Source organism: Rhea pennata, chromosome 3 (assembly GCF_028389875.1).
Source record: "Rhea pennata isolate bPtePen1 chromosome 3, bPtePen1.pri, whole genome shotgun sequence".
In the NCBI taxonomy this organism is placed as follows: domain Eukaryota; kingdom Metazoa; phylum Chordata; class Aves; order Rheiformes; family Rheidae; genus Rhea; species Rhea pennata.
In genome coordinates, this window is record NC_084665.1 from 25,939,923 (window position 1) to 25,959,090 (window position 19,168).

General features: G+C 37.3%; 1 protein-coding gene across 6 annotated transcripts in view; it reads right to left on the minus strand.

Moving 5' to 3' along the window:
- Window positions 1–19,168, minus strand: part of RPS6KC1 (ribosomal protein S6 kinase C1) — an 84,477-nt gene that overhangs the window by 58,421 nt on the left and 6,888 nt on the right. For 5 of the 6 annotated variants that reach the window (XM_062571834.1, XM_062571830.1, XM_062571833.1 and 2 more), the window contains exons 3-7: window positions 17,172–17,292; window positions 10,464–10,579; window positions 9,471–9,564; window positions 5,425–5,484; window positions 4,503–4,865 (exon numbers count right to left, since the gene is read on the minus strand). In XM_062571834.1, the coding sequence (XP_062427818.1) occupies window positions 4,503–4,865; window positions 5,425–5,484; window positions 9,471–9,564; window positions 10,464–10,579; window positions 17,172–17,292 (754 nt within the window). The remainder of the gene's footprint in view (window positions 1–4,502; window positions 4,866–5,424; window positions 5,485–9,470; window positions 9,565–10,463; window positions 10,580–17,171; window positions 17,293–19,168) is intronic. The other variant, XM_062571835.1, reaches the window with a different exon arrangement.

Here is a 19,168-nt window from a genome sequence, read left to right on the forward strand (position 1 = left end):
TTAGATTGAACATATCGCTGAAAGGTTCCCAACCATCTTCTGAAATACTGCTGATGAGCTTTCATCACATGCTGAAAGTTCCTAAAAAACAGCAATAGGCAACTGTTAGCTATCTCTTCATCACACAGCTCATAGTGCCAAGATTCATAATGAATATAACTTGAGAATGGTTGGAGATGGCAAAAGAGGAGAAGCAAACACATAAGACTCCTTCCTTTACTCTTTCCATAACTTCAGCTTCTTGATCTGTTTTTATCCCCAAAATAAACCATGTTCTACATCAAAGTCAGGGAAAGCACTAACTTGCATAAAATAGTTAACTTTCAGACTAGAAGTTGGCAGCTTGCTATTGATTAGTGTATTTTTTCCACCACTGGGCCTGAAGCAATACATTGACCTGAAAGTGCTTTCACATGCTAACATAGGAACAGCTATATTTATGAGCCAATTTTTCTATCAATTAATACATTTATCTTCTAGAATTTTTAAAAAGCTGGAAGATTTGAATTCCAGGTTTCAGCTTCCAAAGAATTGCCTGAACATTTTCTAACTCTCTATCCTACAAGCATTATAAACCTGCTTTCCAAAAGCTCCACAATCTTGCACACAGCAAATGCCCAACAAATGCAAAAGGGGCAGCAGAATCTGTATGTATTCAGAGGAGAAAGGAAACAAGCGCAACTATTCCCTCTCCCTAGATATCAGGGAGCTGTGTTACAAACGGAGGGCATATACAGAGCAGAATTAAGCCCAAGATGTCTATATAGCAGAAGTCCAGAGTCCACTACACAAGAGCGTTTCAGAATGCACACAGACTTTATGTCACTGCCTAAGTGGCACGCATGTCAGGCTTTTTGGCAGGACTGTAAACAAAGCATTAAAAGATATAGCACTAAAACACTACATGAGGTAAAAGAAGAAAATACATGGGCAGCTTGCACAGTATATTTAACAGCACCACACTTCAGAGAGTATATATGTAGAGATGAATATCTAGTCAAGAGAGACATTTCTTTGGTGTGAGTATGGGCAACGCCCTGCCTCCTCCAGCATTACTGCCATCAACTCAGAAGAAAGCTATCAAAAATGCAAGACTCCAGCATACTCCAGCTGCCTTTATGGAAGCCAGCTACTTCAAACTAAACAACATAAGTCTATAAAGTTCTAGTAATAAATTTACTCATACACTGTTTTGATAAGCCAGTCTTAAGGACTAAAAAGATCTTCTTATATGAAGTAAAAAGAAGCAGCAAAGAGGCTTTATATTCCAGAGGTACTTCTGAGAAAAGTTTCAAATAGAGAACTGGCTATGATTCTTCCTTTTTTCCCTGGTGCCCTGGTTACATATTCTGATTCCAATTTTTTCGTGTCAATTTCTATTTTCTTGGTGCCACCAAGTGGCAAAAATACATATTGACATTTTACATGCAAAAGTCATTTTCACTCCATTCTAAAGAAAAACTACACATTTTAAGGTAAAACACTAGTATCTTCTAAAGAAAAACTACACATTTTAAGGTAAAACACTAATATCTAAAAGTGAAACATGGTGTCCTTTGTATATATTTATACATATATAGGCTAATTTATACAAAACAGGCTGAAAATAGTCAATTACATATAAGATCAGAGACATGTTTTAACAATTGCACCATCCTTATCTTTGGAAGAGGCATAGTTTTATGTATGAAATATATAATTAGATGTGTTTAAGCAGCTAAACTGATTAAGTGAAGGGTTTTTATTGCAAGCTATATTGAATATTCATATTTCAACATTAAACATAAGCTTCATAAAGTAGTTAGCTTCATGAAGTAGTCATAAAGTAGTTAAAAATAGTGACATGTAGGCAGCTATAAGGAGTAAAAGTCATGAATAACTTAAAGGTATTCATTGTTTAGGAAGGTGTTTGAATCAACTTTGTTATTATAAAGAGGACATCAGACTCTCCTTGCCAGCTTACAGAAACTCTAAGAGCAGGACATGATGAATTAGATCTATCCAAAACCAGGGGAAGTGACCAGCAGAGGACGACCATCCATTCTTTTTCCTCCTCCACAGCCACACAGAGTAACACAGAGAAAGCAGAAAAGAAAGCTGACTGCTAGAAACCAGCCTGTGTACATTTATGTTCCCAAGGGATAAAATGCCAGCTGAAAAGTAATTCAGTCTAGCTATTCCCTGCCTCGAGGATGAAATGCCAGAGACTGCACAGAATTTGCAGGTGCTGGCTATATATCTCTTCAGGCACTGAGAAACCTCTGTCTCTATGGGTAACACTACCATAAATTTGTTATCAACTCTTATTGTACTGTCTGAGCTGTATCAGGAAAACAAACAGGTATCAGGAAAACAAACAGGGCAGAGTATTTATCATGTTTCTGAGATTCCTTGATATTTCTCTAGTCTGAAAAGCATGGACACTATTGGGTCAGTAAAAAAATTAGCACTCGTGAGGTAGCTGGATGAGTCACAGATATACATGGATAGATAGACACAAAAAAAAAAAATATTATGTGTGTGTGCATGTGTCTGTGTGTATGTACATACATACTCTTTGCTTCTTTGCTATTGACATATATATGTAGCTATTTTATATATATATACACACATATAGTGTGTATATATACACACACACACTTTATATTTTATATATTTATGTATGTGCATATACATGTGTATACATATATATATATATACACACACACATATATATATATAATGTGTCAATAGCAAAGAAGCAAGGAGCCCTTGCAGAAAACGTTAGCAATTGCAACTGAAGGGTTCAACCCACCCTAGTTTAATGAGTTATTATGCATGAGCTGAGCCAGTTATTTACTATGCACGCAAGTGTAGCCTTTCACAACTGCAAGGTAAACACAGTAGCATAAAGACTATCACAGATTCAAAACCAACATGTTTAACCACTGCCACAGTTTAAGTATGCACACACAGTTACTACAGCTCAGCTTGATTTGTGTTGATGCCCCAGCAGCTTGCAATGGTTTAAATAAAGGAAGTTTTTGAGGTTGAAATACCAACTACCAGTTTGAAACTGCATCACAGCAGTCTTGTATTATGACTAGAAGACAGAAGTGGTTATGACAAAACAGGAGGTCAGAGGACCATAACCAAATGGCACACAGGCCTGTAAAGTACATTAGTAAAGAATGAATAGCTGGGCTTTCCATCAGAAGGACTGCCAACACATTGAACACAAGAATGAAATGCACACTGACAAAATGGGCAAAGAAAGGTAGGATGCTATTAAAAAGTCACAAGAAGCAAACATCAACCCTACTGATATTACTAGGACTTCAAAAGAAAGAGATTGATTTACTTTTACAAAAAGTAAAACAACACTTTAAGTCAAGGCTACAAACATTTGCTTGGCCCACATCTCAATTCTCATGACTATTTTTTGTCAGCCCCTGCTGAAAGAGCTCAGAAGGTAACTTTCATCCCTAGAATTATTCAGAGTTTCCAGACTACTGCCATGTAAAGGCTTCTGCTTATACATGCCTTGGTATACTAGCACTGAACCTCAGCTATTGAGCAGCATAATATATCTGTGCTATATACTGTCAAATAAAGTCAGCTTTCTAATCCTAATTGTTCGATTTGTGCAGGACGCTGAATTCACTACAGGAAAGGACAAACCCTTTCCTGTGCTTTATACTTCTAAAGTCTTCTTGGACAAAATAAAAATAAATGCAGCTATCTCCACAGATTCTCAAGAACTAGGAGGTTAAAGAAGAAAAAAAAATTGTTCCTTGACTGACAAAGACTAAGAAGAGTCCACATAAGTTTGCATGGAGTTGCATACAGTGAGTTAACAGCAGCCTTTGCAGATATGCATCGACATGCCAAAGAGTTTTTTTGTTTTTTTATTTGGCAGGAGGAGGTGTGGTTTTTTTCTTTTTTCTTTTTTTTAATCCTGTTCTCCTCCAGCAGTGTGGAGATGTAAGCTTGTATGTGTCTTTCAGCTAGGAAAAGGAGAACAGTTCAGTGGAAGATAAAATAGGCTGAGACCCAAAAAATAGTTCTAATGCCGTTGTGTTCAGAAAGGTAACCTGAGTCTGTTTCTCTCCATGAATAAAATGGAGATAATAATCCTCATCACTTAACCATGTAAATTAAATAATGTTTCAACAGTGGTGCAAGTGCCACATATTAATTAATGCCTAGATAATAAAAGAGAAGGAGAAAGGAGGGGAAAAATAATTTTTTAAATAGTGCTCTGCTACTTACCTATAAGTCTGAGGTTGTGCTGCAGTTTCAAGAGATGAGATATCTAGCACTTGGAGGATGAGACCCTAAATTATCATTCAGTCTCACAAAGAAAGATTTCTCTCTCGCATATATGCACAGCAGCAATCAAGTACATGAAAGCCAAGCACACATTCTGTATGTCGTATTACTTCTGTGCAGCACAGTAAGCAGATGTTAACTAAGGAGACACCACAACCAAATACTCATAATCAAAGTGAGAAGATCCATACCTTGAACACCTTCCAGAAGCAGATCAACCCCCTTTCTATAAAAGCTGAAGGCAGTTTCATAGTCTTCCTCCTCCTCCTTCTTCAAGGCCAGTTTTATCAACTCCCCTGCTTTCTCCAAGTAATCTTGTTTGCCAGGCTTGGGTTTTAAGCCTCCACTAAACAAACCAAAGCTCTCTCTCTCGCCTTCAGTTTTGCTCCACTCCTGCTCAGATGCCACCATGCTTTGTGCTGGGAGCTCAGAGGAAAGGCCAATGCCAACAGCTCTGGTGGGGGAATTCTGGTTAGATGCCATTCCATCATCCAATTCAGCAAGGGAGTCGACGTCAACTGTCAGGGAGATCAGGTCACTGTCACTGGAGAGTCCTGAAAGTGCAAGTCAGAAGGACATCTATTACTCTAGATTTCTTACACACCATATCAGCCTCCAAAACTCTTTATCACAGCACCTGACATTCTAGCTCCAATTCAAACTTTAAATCCAAAGATTTTAACTTTTAACAAAGATTTTAACCCCTCCCTGTGTGGGGTAAGTCAAATTACTGTCAGAAGAAACCCTCAAAAAACTGTTTTACGGTCAGTTTACTAGCCGGTAAGATGTAGCATCACAAAAATATTAAATTAGGTGCTAGAATTCACACAACAGTTACTATAGGTAATGCATCGTGTTCACATAACTCACAGCTAGTTATTAGCTCAAATTTCACTGAAATACATGAGCTTACACGTTTTATTTTGTATCTTCCATAAATTGAGAGCATATATACTTCCCACAACTTAGCAGGGATATTTGCGCACAAATGACAGAAAAGACTTTTCACATCTACACCATTTCATTCAGTAAGGATTAACATCCACGAAGAGCGTTCACACATAACTATGACTTTATAATATAAATGTAATGGAAACAACGCCCAGCTCTCACCTCCACATTCTGATTGACTGGTAAGTGTCACATCATCAAGCCCGCTTAAATCCTTCCGAACTGAAAAGAAGAACAACAAAAATGTTTCTGACATCCTTTTACATAACAACAAAATAGCTGTTCACTTACCATCAAAATAAAAGGACATGACGCTACTAAAGGTAAAAATATATAATGTTAAACTGATTTCAGCCTGGCTATCGGAGATCTTAATTTTGGTATCAAGCTATCGGAACTGTGACAGGAGTATTAGACCTGTTATTTCCTCTTGCTTTAAAGGTTAAAAACAAAACACAGATACTTGCTTAGGATGGCTAATTCAAACCTCAGCACCTTATCAACTCACCTAAATTCAACAGCTGTTAACATTTTAAACCTGTCTCTCACTGTTCTGATGATATGCAACTAAGGAGACTTAAAACCAGAGAGCCTGAAAAGCTGGGACCAATACACACTAAGAAAAGGGAAAAAAAAAAAAAAAAAAAAAACTTTCAGTTCAAAAATGTAATTCCAGAGTAGTATCCTGCATGAGACATATGGGAAGAGCCATGAATTTGGCAGTTCCAGCTGGATATCAAGTAGCAGTTTGCTTTATAACCTTCACATATGTACCCACTGAAGCAATAAACAAGTAGGCAACAAGGTCAAGACATTTAGCTGTTTGCATATAGAGAAGGAAAATTCTGATCTAAAACCTGGCGTTTGTTTTTTTCTGTATTACCAATAGAGTCAAGAGGTTACCCACAGCGTTCTGACTTATCTTCAAATTGTATGTGGCAGTAGCAAGGAGCTACTCAAGGTATCTAACTCAAACTTGCTTTTTGATTTTGCAACTCTAGAGCTAGATGGGCTTTTACGATTTATAGAAGAGAAAGAAGGCACACACCTTCTCACCAAGTACAATCTTCTCTAAAGTTAACAGCTTCTTTAAGATGAGTGAGAAGAAAAAGAGACAAGAAGGAAAACAGATGACCAGCTGCTGACTTTCTGTGAGAAGAAAGGAACAGTGATACTTAGCGAAACAAGCCTTCTTGAAAGGAGGGGAGAAGATGGAAAGATGATGATGCCCCTGATCTTTTGGGGGGAAGAATATAAGTAAGAATGTCCATGCTGAGAAGAATTACTGAGAAGATAACTGCCTGTGTAGCCCTGAGCCCTGTAAGAAGGGACCTTGCAACAGAAAGTTAATGAGTCTACTGCTTTCTTTCCAGGTAGTGTATTAATGATAGGTTGTACACTTGCCCAATTTAGGAGCACAAACATTGAATTTGGATGAAGACACAGAATTTATGAACTAACATTTAGAAAAGTCGGATGATTTTGTTCCAGGAAGAAAAATTGCTAGTTAGGGAATATACGGGTGGAAGTAGAACGGACCGAGCATGCAGATAGAGCAGCTAAATGGAAAAGCTGGGGTTTTGTGGGAAGGGTGTGTTGGCCACCCATACTAGATACACATCTACAGCAGATTTCAAACAGACTCAAGTTCCCTTACCTGTGATCCAAACTCATGTTTGTTCTGTTTCTGCACCAACTTGACCAGAAGCTGTGTGAACAAAGCTAGCATAGCACAGAGTCTGAGCTAATAAACTTTGCTGAGGGACAGGATTTAAAGCCCCAGTCTAGCACCACACAAACCATAATCACAGCACTTCCAAACAGCCTGAAGGCTAGGAAGAGAGTCTGAACTGTGTATGTTTATTTCTTGGAGGAAAAGGTGCTATTTCTTCCTACAACACAATGTATAAAAAAAACACAAATAAAAGCTACAACCAGTTCACTGATCTAGCAGTAATTGCACAATGCCTTACACAGTGCCATAGGGTCACCATCTACCATTATGCAAACTTCTGCAGAGTGAACTGTTGGTAATCTTTGGGAAGAACAGGTAAAAGTGAGAAAATGCTACAGACCCCTATGAGCAGATTTCAGCATCAAGTAAGCTATGGTCTTGATACTTCTCAGTAAGAGAGTTTTGGAGAGACTGTTTTGGAGAAACGGTGCCCATGTGGAGGCCCTTGAATGCCCACAAAAAAACAACACATTGCACTAGCTGATGATTAACTCTAATAATCAGACTTGGAAAAATTAAATGAAGGTAGGATTCCCTTGAGGAAGGAGGGGAGAAAAGTTAGAACTGAGTACTGCCACTGCCATCTAGAGGACTTAACATAGCTGTTGCTTTCTCTCCCTAGTCCCCCCATCCCCAATTTGGTTTTGAACACATGGAAACAACACAGCTTTTCAAAAGGATAACTCCACAAAAGTTACATTCAGCATCTGGAAATCCTGTGTGCATAGTTGTTGCAAACATTCCTCTAAAATCACTTTAGCCTTCAGAGAAAGCATATCAAAGAATTTTTTCGCTTTGTAGAATGCAGAAGAGACAAAAGGTTATCTCACATAAAGCAAATGTTTTTCTTCTTCTAAGAATGAGGCCCTTATAACTGAAGAATAGAAACACATATGTTAAGCATTTTCAGAAGCAATTTTTACATAAAGGCAAAGTGTAAAATGGGTTCTTTATCAAAATCTGAAATCTTTAAATTTCTCATAGTTTCACATAAATAGTAGCTCTATTTATGATAACTACTCTCTGCAATTAACCCTCTGTGTTAGTTCCTTCACAGAAGGACCAAAGTTTATGCTTATATTAATTCATGAACATCACAGAAGTTACTGCAAAATAAAATGCAAAACTGGTTGCACATGGAGAAAATATTATACAACTAAGGGTAAAGAACCAGACACAGGGATCACAGTGGCAAATCACCCAACTTGCAATCTCCAAGGAAAGAAGAAAAGAAGAAAAAAAAATATTACAAAAATAAGCAACTCTTGTTATTTGAGCAGAATTTCACCAAACCAAGTTCTATGCCAGAAACAGACCACAGAAAAATTAATAGTTCAACATCTCTCAAATAAGCTTTACAAACATTTGCATAATACCACATATTTATAGATCAGCATAAAATAGCTACAAAGGAAAATTTTTAAAGACTGGAATAAAGAATTTCTCAGAAAGATTGCATGGTGCTTGCTAGACAATGATATGCAGAGATGCTCAGGCTAGCTCAGCTATTAAAGACAGATAAGAAGTCCTAGTATAGTGTTTATTTAGGGTGATGCACCCTACCTTTCAGCTCCACTACTTAGCATGAGGAAAGTGCCACTAAAGTTACACTACATCTGGTATCCAAGCCAGCTGGTCCATCTCTACAGTGTGCTAAATAAGTGCCATTTCAGGAAGAAGGAAGCATCTTCCGTTGTTCCAGCACAACCAGAAAATGTTAGCAAGCTAAGGGAGGGATCTCCAGTTTTTCAACTGAATATAACCCATGCTGGCTCTAATATAGGGTGTTTCAGACTTTCAGGAAAATGGAATTCTTTTCAGGAAAATAAAAACACTGGCAGTTACAGTAAAAGGGTTAAACAAACTGCCTATCTCCCCAAGCCCTGCAGCAGGCTTTAGTCTTCCCCACTACCATATACCCAATCCAAGAGACATCCTTTCTTAAAAAAAAAAAAAAAAAAAAAAAAAAAGATCAGTTCAAATCTCAGACCTTTTTTTCATGTTCTACACACATTCAGTCATCTCTGTACTGATCAATCTTTAATACAGTTTTAAAATTATTTGCAAATAATTAAAGATTTCAGGCACAATTAGTAGTGAACTCTACCAGACTGTTCGCCCAACCATTCAGAAGCAGGCAGGATTATGTATATTTAGGTTGGAGGTTCAGTTCCCAGTGGTACCAAGAGGAATTCATTTTGAGCAATGGAGCACTAGCATTTCAGAAGTGGACCAAACAAACTCCCAGAAAGTTTATTGTTAGAAGTAAGCTTCCAATAGGGCAGACAGAACTCTGCTGAGCCACACTTCCCATTTCTAATCCTAATTCTGGCCTTTCTGTCATATACAAAGCAACAAGAAACCAGATGCTAATATTACTACAAATAGGGCACTTGCCTTTCACATGTTGCTTTAAAATAAATCAAGCTGTAAGATTACATGAAAAAAAAAAAGAAAAAAAAAGAAAGCAGACCTTCAGAGCTGCAATCAGACAGGTTGTCAGTCAGAGAATCGGACAGAGGTTCAACAGGACCAATCAATTCAGAACCATCATGCACCTCCCCACCCTAAAAAGAGAGGAAAAGGAAATAAATTTATATTTATATTTAGCTGCTGCATACTACCAAAGTCTCATAATATAGCAGTGATACTCAAAATTAACTTTCCTAACTAGTAAGTGCTCTATTATTTTAGAGTTAATACATTTAACAAAACTATGTAAATCTGCAAAATAAGCTTGGTGTTTTAATCCTAATGCTACTCTAACCTATTTGACAAGTAGACAACTGCTGGGTATAGTTTCTCACCAATTTCTAGAGGTGAAACAAAACCTGACTGAATCCTTCTAAGTTAACTACATACATTTTAAATCATACAATTCACAATGCGCTCCCTTTAAAAAACCAAAGCAAAACAAGGGTTTTGTTGAAGGCCACCTTCGGTTACCACAAATTGCATTACTTATGGAAATATCTAAATGGTCTGTTTTCAGGTTCTGTGGTGAGGAACAAGAGTCTCATGTCACTGTTCAGGCAGCACAGGTTTGACTAGTTATATGCAAAATCTGCAGTTATGGATCTCAATCCATAATAACAGATCAGAAGAAAATAGTCTAGCTAATATTCCTATTGAATTCCTACTAATTGAATTTAGTTCAATTAGTAGGACTATTGAACTATTGAATTTAGTTCAAAAGCTATAAACATCCGTATAAAATACGGAAATAGTTACAATATTTTTATTACTTCCCAGCATAACACTTAGATTTAACATCACTTTTTCCTCATCTTTCTATAAGCAAAAATCCTAAATCCCTACACATGAACTTCCTATAAAACTTTTCAGCTCATGAAAGTATGACACCTAATCAGCTCACTGGCTGTCCACATTTTATAAAATAAAGCAGAATCAGCACTACACTTTCATCATCAGTAAGAAGCACATACTCCTGCAAATACTAACAAACCTTAAAAAAATCTTCAAGCTGTTTACTATTATAGAGAGCAGGGATGTTAGCAGAAAACTGCAACAGATCTTCAGCACATTGCCTTCTTTCTTCAATCACAGTTTCATCAAATCGCCCTGGAACAGACAAATGGATTGACAATTTTAGAAATAGCTACACGCTTATTCTGCGATAGCAACAACAGAAACCAAGACAAAAGCCATCTTCTGGAGACAATGCCCTCAATCTATGAAAGTCACTCCAGTGCTTCATGAGAACACAACAAATCTTCATACTTCCTGTTCTCAACTGTCCCTAGAGTCCTGTTTTTTACAGTCCACTCAGATGATGAAAGTTGGCAGCTACAACAAGAATCCTTAGCACTCTCATCATAAGAATATGTGAGGCAACACTCTTGATTAGCCAGGAGACACTAACGGATGTCCAGTGTTATCTAACAGTAAATGATACTTGTACAATTTGACAATATGCCAGTCAGTGTCAGCCTTGATTATGGCCCAAATCCTGTAAGGAGTTGAGCATTCTTCACATGTTCTCAAGAACAATGCACAACATGAGCAGACAGTAAAGGAAGTGCTGCAAAAAGCTCCCAAATAGATAATCAGCTTCAATGTCCTGTCCACGGAGGAAAAACTGTAGGGGAGCTGGTGAATGGAAACAGGTCCTTACTGAAGTCTGCGTACCAGGCACCAAAGGTTTCTTCCAAAATAGCTCCACACAAACATGGTCTCATTTCCTTCTGGATTCAAGAGGTAATCACAGTTGGGAGGCAGTTCAGTTACCAAAATATATGATCCTCTTCTTTTCCCTATCCACCACCCAAGACATTCCCATTAGAAAAAGATATTTAAAGAACAATCCCCTAGTTCACCTCAGAGATTCACTCCTCTGGAGACAGAGCCCTTGGACTATTACCTTAAAACCATGTTCTTCACAATTGCACACAACTTCTTTTAGCTTTTTGTATCAATATCACTTTGTTGTTGAAATAGTTACAAGTTTACCAAAAGAAAAGGGCAGAGGTTAACAGTAATAATTGGAAGAGAATAGAAGAGAGAGTTGAAACAGCTATACAGAGAAAAAAAAAAGAACTGAGAAGACAAGTTCAAGAAACAGTATTGCTATAGCAGCATGATGAAAAAAAAGAACCACCACCTGTAACAGCTCTGTGGCATTAACTTTGAAGAAGACAAAAGATACATTGAATACAGAATCAAAATTCATTTACACTCAGAGCAAACAAAAAAAAATAATCCCAGAAGAAAGCATCAAAGCAGGATTCTTTCCAGAATTTTTTTTTAGTAAATACATCCTTCCTACCTTCTACAACAAAAAGAAAATAAGCTAGAAAGACATGTACAAAACACAAGGAAGATCAAAAACTAGAGCTTTAGGGGGCTATTTCTTCCATGAAGAAAGAAAGAGGTTGCTGGATTAATTTTTGGCTGGATCATGTCCATGATGTATCCACTATGTTCATTCAGCTGCACAAACATTAGCAGCAGTTAAAAAAAAAAAAAAAAAAAAAAAGGAAAAAAAAGAAAGAAAGAAAAAGCCACAACAAGCCAGTAGGAAGAAGAGGAAGAAGGCAAAGGCAGCACTACCCTGGTCAGCGGCAGCACTGCAATCAAGCCACATTAAACTGTTCAAACTACCTACATCTTCAGAGCAACACTGAGTGTGTTACGACTTTTGTTTCAAAACAGGATAGCACAAAGGAAAACAAAAAAAAAAAAAAGAGGAACACTCAGTACTAAGTGCAGCAACACAGACCAGTTAGATGCATCTACAACATAACGCAAACGGCGATATACGTTAGTTGCAAAAATGCAAGCTCCTAACAAGGTCAGAAATCCACAACTTCCGCAAAAAAGTAATTCTCTAAGTATTTTTCCTACTTTCCCAGAGATCTCTCTCTCTCCCCCCGCCCACATTCTACTCCCTTAACACACACACACACACCCCCCTCTTCCACACCTTCCCAGTTCTCCCTGTAGGCCCAAGGCAGTACCTGCCATGAGAACATGACCAACGCACACTCATGGACAGGCCAGGCAGTGGCAAATGGCCCAAGGCAGTGCTGGGTCCTGCCTGCCCCAGCATGGCACCTCAGCCAGGGCTCTCCCCTTCCCCAGCTGCCGTTTCACATACTCTGCAGGAACATAATCACATTTGCAGCCACGGTTCCTCTTTTAAATTTTGCTGAATTTAGCCAATGGGCATGAAAGTCTGACAGTACAATTACATAAGCTTGACTTTCTCAGGAAGCTCAGCTTAAAATTTATATATATTTTGAACAGAGCCATTAAAATATTAGTCACTGTCACATTTTCCAGCTCATCAGCCTCATGATACACTATTAAAATAACCAGTTACAGGACTCGGGGGAAAGAAAGAGAAATATAGTACGCCACCAGTTTGTTCACAAACTATTTGGTATCTCACAGGCAGTTTTATCACCCCTACCTTCTTCTACACCCCTCTGCCTTCCCCTTCCCCCTCCCCCTCTATATATTTTATATATATATATATATATATATTCAGACAAGCTTGGACTACTCAACACTTTTGAAAATCTGATTAAGAGAGGCTAAATAAGAGGTATTTAGATCCCAGCTGATGCTTCAAATATTTCTCCTATTTAGGTCTTTCTAGATCTAAATCAATGTTATTTCCGCTTTTTTTTTTAAATCTCTTGGCCAAATGAAAATGTCATTATTGGAATCATGTTTTTCTGGGGTTTTGGAAAGTGTTAACCACAATCTCAGCACATAAGAAATGCACTAGCAAGATTAAGCTATTCCTCCAGCAATGATCCACTGATAATTTTTTACATACACTGAAACTAAATGTAAAACCCTGCAAAGAAAATAAACAACTCTGTTTCTGGAACAGATTTTAAAAACTCAACACCTAGCAAGGTTTATGTTCATTTTTCAGAACACAGAATACAGGACAGCTAATTCTTAAAGAATATGTTACTTTATTATTTTTAAATCCAAACAGCACCCTTATCTGAGTTTTATAATCTGAATGATCTTTCTAACTCACTGCAAGCAAAAGTTATAACTTAAATAATCAATATTTGTGTGTGTGGGGGGGGGGGTCCTTAAATAAATCCAAAAGGAGAGGAGTATTTTGTATAAGAGTACATTGGTACAGTTCTTAGAATTGTAAGAAATGTGAAAAGAGATTTTGGTAAAATACAGTGTATAGCCAACCTACGGTACACTTAAATAGTCCAATAAAAAAGTACTTTGAAAATATCAAAAAGTGATATTGATGCATATTAGGGAATGAGAATAATCATTCCCCAGAAACAGACTACAGCTGCATAACAATTTAGAGAAGTTTTAACAGCTGGATCTGTTATCACCATTTTAGATTCCCATGCTCCAGGTCATTATTTTTTTTCCCTGTAAGATAGGTGGAAAAGGGCCAGGCAAAGTGCAGGAAAAACAAAATGATTGCTTCCCTCCTCTCCCCCCCCCCCCCCCCCCCCGCCAACAAGTTTCACCCTTTGATGTCAGCAGCTCTATTGTAACAGAATAAAAATACATGAACTTGCACATCATCGTTTTCAAAAGCTGTGCTGCAAAATACGCAATACAAATAGTCCAGTTCTGCAGATGTGACAAATACTAGGTTGCACCAAATATGGAAGCATAGCATGACTCATTCATTTTCAAACACTTCTCAGTTCTCCACACTACCTCCAAAAACTCTGAATGCTGCACCTGAGATTCTGCTCTGGTTTAACACTTTCAGTACAAACAGATAGTAAGTCTGACTGTCACAATCAACCAGCAATGCTCACTTGTAAAGTATAGTCACCACAAAATGATATGTATATGTTAAAGCATACACATTAAAAAAATAAAATCAATGAACTGCCATCAACTACTCGCAATTCTAGTAACTAAGTTAAAACTACTACAAGCCAGACACATCACTACGCCACAGACACTGCAGAAATGCTCTACTAAAGCAGCTTGAAAGCAAAAGATTTTAAGAGACTGATCTTGAAGTTCAATGTTAACTGAGACTGAAAATAAATGTCAGAAAGCCAAAATATTTTATAATCTATTAAAATTACATTTTCTCTACTAGTACAAAAATTATTAGGACATCTTCCAAAGATAAATGCTTTAAATGGAAATAAAACATACAGCAGCTGTTAAGTGTAGAAATGAGATAGAAGGCTAAGTAACAAAATTTTACACTTTAAATAGAAAGATAATTTTTAAATTCAAGAAAAGAGTCAGACATTTCTGTTCCTTCCATCTACATACTAATCATTTTAAGCTTGTTTCTACATTACCTCCTCTCTCCTGTATTCTTCTGTGGCTCTTCTCTTCAACCAAATGTAACAGGCTTTGTTTTGTTTTTTATTTTTCATTTCAAAGAGCTTTTGTAAATAGCTATATTGAATAATTCTGTAGATTTCCTTCTGTTACAGTGTACATTACAGTCACTTTTGTTCACCCCATACAATAGAAGAAGCATTTCCTTCAGAACGGATTTCACTCACAATTCTTCCCTTGCTTACAGTGTTTGTGTAAAAACAGACAGCAGGAGACTTGCATTTCTGTCAAATTAAAATTATTTTTAAGAAATTAGAAGTCAAGCACTCTCTTCCATCTTGTTTTTCTGTTTTATTCCTCCCTTCCCTATGAATACCTACACATCTCCCAGCTGACTTTAAAATATGGTCTACTAATATTAACGTTGTAAATAACTTGTCCGGTGAACACACTACTCGGTAAAACAGATTTAAAACCATCTCAAGATCACACTAGTATCACAATCCCTATTTAACAAAGTGCACAAGTTCTGATATAGCACTGAAACTTGCTCCACTTTAAACTTTTTAAATAAGTAAAAATAAAATGACATTAAGGTTGGCTACCATTTAGCCCAATGCGAAAGACAATTCCCCACTAGAGCCATGAAATCTACCTCACAGCTCAGCCTTTCACTTAACTGTTTCACGTAAGAATGGGTTTAAGTCAGAAACTTCCCCAAAGCTTACTGAGGCAGACTGGAGTTGGGTTACAAACTAACTTCAATGTTATGTTAGTATATGCTCTAAAACATCTGGTGCTGGTGCTTAAGTGCTGTAGCCATTAAAAATAAACATAATACCACTAAGAAGCAAAAACAAGGCAATATCTGGTCATGAAACTTCAACAAAGGGAAAAGCTTCTGCTTTCCAGGCTGAGGTCTTACCTACCAGGGAGTTTCACTTAGTTAGCTTGTCTGGGGGAGTCACCAAAAGCAAAGGAAGGCTGCCTGGAATGCAGTCACACAAATCAGCTGGAAAAAACGGTCACTAAACAACCTCAATTTTGGCACTTTCCATCCTGACAGCCCTGACTTTGTAACATCCATTTATTTCAATATAACAGTCATATGCACTAGTAAGTGGAGGAGACAAAAATGCAACACAAAAAGAGGTCAGTGAGCACTATAGTTCTGCAGGCAAACTTTTAAGGAAGCGAGCTCAAATTTGCAGGCCTCTTGCATATGCATAACCCTCCCTGAAGCAGTCAAAGCTTTTAGACAAGACCTGGGTTAGATTTATGCCCAACACACCACAGAGAGACTACCAAAAATACTCTGGGGATATTTATTATGGTCAATATCTTATGCTTCACTTAGCAACACTTTTCAGCTCAGCTGTGCTAGGAAAAGAAACAACAGCTTCCCACGAGGTACATGTCTCTTACTAGTGCATACGACCCTACTCATCAGAGCTCACATTGTATCCAACCTCGTCGGTAGGAATGAGATTCAAAAAGCGTGGCTACACTTTAAGCTCAGTATTATGTGGCTTCTAATAGTTGAATACGAAAGGTGACAAGGAGGGAAGAAATCCCTCCCTTGCCTCCCTGTTTCAGGAAAAAAAAAACCACCTCAAAACCCAAAAAACAAAAAAAGAGGCAGAGGAATAGTGTGGAGATTTCTACTGCACTGTAGGCCTTCAATTTCTAGGTGAAATTCCCAGATGAATCTTAATAAATTAACTGTTATTGTAGAACGAACAATATTGAACTCTGCTGTTTTCTTTCTGTCAAATGTTATGGTTGAGGCAACCAGACTTTTGTTATTAGTGATCTTTTGCTATTAAGTTTGTTAGGAGGCACCAGAGAGGGTTCTGAGGCACATGGAAGCACAAGAGCAGATACAGCTTGAACCACTTTGACTAAACATCTACTCTGTAGCTATCTGATTGCCAGTGATACCACAGTATGGACTGTCACCACTTTGAATGGGCAATATCAGCAGATTAAGAATAGAACAACTAAGCCAAAGAACATGAATTTTTATTTTAACAATTCTTAATTAAAAGGAACAAGGAGGTTTATTCAACTAGAAGAGCAAAGTGAAACTTTAGTGTGTAACTACTTTTGTTACTGCAGCACTGAACAGATGATATAGGACATACATACATCATTAAATATCTTGAGCTAATATCTAACATGAAAGCAGCAAAAGAACATTACCAGTCCTGTTAAAAAAAATAATAATTTCATCAAGTTATGACACTAGCACGCCTACTAGTAAGACATTCATGACAAACTAAAAGGTTGAGTACTAAAAGTATAGGAGAAAAAAAAATAAGAGTTCCACCAAAACAAGATGAATTTTAGTTACAGATATTGAGTTACAAAAAATATCAGCAATTCAAGAAGAAACTATACTTACCAAATACTATTCCTTTAGCAAAAGGTGGAAATAATTCCGTATGTCTGCATAGATTTTTATGAATTTGCCAGAGATCTTTGTGCAGTTTCTTAAAGTCACTGTATCTCTTCCAAACGACTATCTAAAGCAGAAAAGGGCGGGGGGGGAGTATTAGTGGAGTTCATTGCTCATATTAAAACAAAACTGCAGTAAAAGACACCACAAACATATTTTTCTAAGCAAATCAGACTACCACCTTCAATATTTCTTAACATTTAAATATATAATCTGACCTGCCAAGTTTAATAGCCATAGACAGTAACATAGGTTTATAGCATGTTCGCGAACAAGACTACAATGTACAGAAAACATTACATAAAAGCTGAAATACAGAGGCAAAAGCAGCATTGTTTCAGAGATCAGCCACTGCGATCCAGGCCTACATGGGGAATCAGAACAAGAGGAAGAAAAAGCAGGCTAGAAGTGTTTTTTCCATCCAACGCTCAATTATACGTTGTACTCAGCACAGCTGCAGGTATAGAGGGAGGGGAAGAAAAAACACAGTCAAATACAAAATGAGGGAAGAGAAATCAACACAATTAAAGATGTTTATGGACAGAGTGTTTAAAATGCTCACACACGCACATGCACACACACAGAACACCAATTTAGCCTATAATTTATGTGTTTATGAAAAATGCTAATGATGTGTAAATGCAAACCCAATTTAAAATGGTTGTAGACTAATAATCTTGATAAAAACTGGGTATGTTTCTTCTGTAATCTAGACAAAAATCTTTGACTTGAGGAATGCAAGGAGATCATTAGTTCATTACTCCACTTGAGGCATAAAAGTTTTCCTCATCTGTTCTGTTCAGAAAGAAGTAATCATCTCCCAGCCGGATATCACTCTTATCGTTCTTCCATCCTGTTCTTTGTATTCTTCCACTCAAGGAAAAAGGAGAACTCATCAAGAAAATCAAGTCAGAGAGCACTGAGCATCGAAATTTGCACTTCACTTGCACTGAACTGTTTCCAGGTTAAAATATTTATTTTTTATATATATATTTACCTTAAAGTGCCTTCTTTTTTTAACTAAGGTCAGAGGCCTTCTAAGTTCCAGTGGATACAAGTCCTATTTACAGAACTATGCAGTTATAAGATAACCAGATTGTTAACAGAGGATGGCCAGAGCTTTATGCTGAAAAACTCTGTCCATCTTATAAATGTAGCTATACTGAAACTAGCTGTCCTGATTCAGCTCCGTTTATTGTGCATACATATCCAAGGACTCAGTTGCAACTAGAACTTGATAGTGTTCAACAGACAAGGCAACAAGAACAGGAATCTCTCAAAAAGGCAACTAGTGATTTTGCTTTTAGAAACATTTGATTTCTCAGTGCTGCACTTCAACCTAATCAAATTTGCACAAAGCAGATGATTAGCGTATCTTGAGCAATATGCACGCAAAACACAATTGCTTAAGATAAGAAGGTTTCAAACCATCAAAGTTTTGAACCATTACTGCATTGTCACTACTGGGAGACAATATGAAAAGCTGCAAAAAAATACGAGCATGATATACAGTTTCACTAAATAAGTATTATTTCTGCTGCTGCAAGTGATTCCCCAGTAGCCAAGAGGAGAAAACAAATACCCATAAACAGCTTGCAAAGCAAACAAGTCAAAGTCATCATATAACCTTCTCAAACTCATGGAAATCATGCCTTTGCATGCACATGGCTCAAAGTTAGCCAAGTTCCCATTCTAATATATTCATTAGAAACCAGATTTGGAGGAAGGAGGACATGCAGCACTTTGAAGCTCAAGCAAGTGCAGCAAGTATATCATAAAACACGTGTAAGATTTGTAATGCAATAGGTTGCTTGTCATGGCTAGAGCTGGCAGATCTCTTAACACATTAACTCTTCCATTCCACAAGGAACAACCCTTTCTCTTTCATGGATGAGTACAAAAAAAAGCAGCTACTTATAAGACAACCTTTATTGCAAAATAAG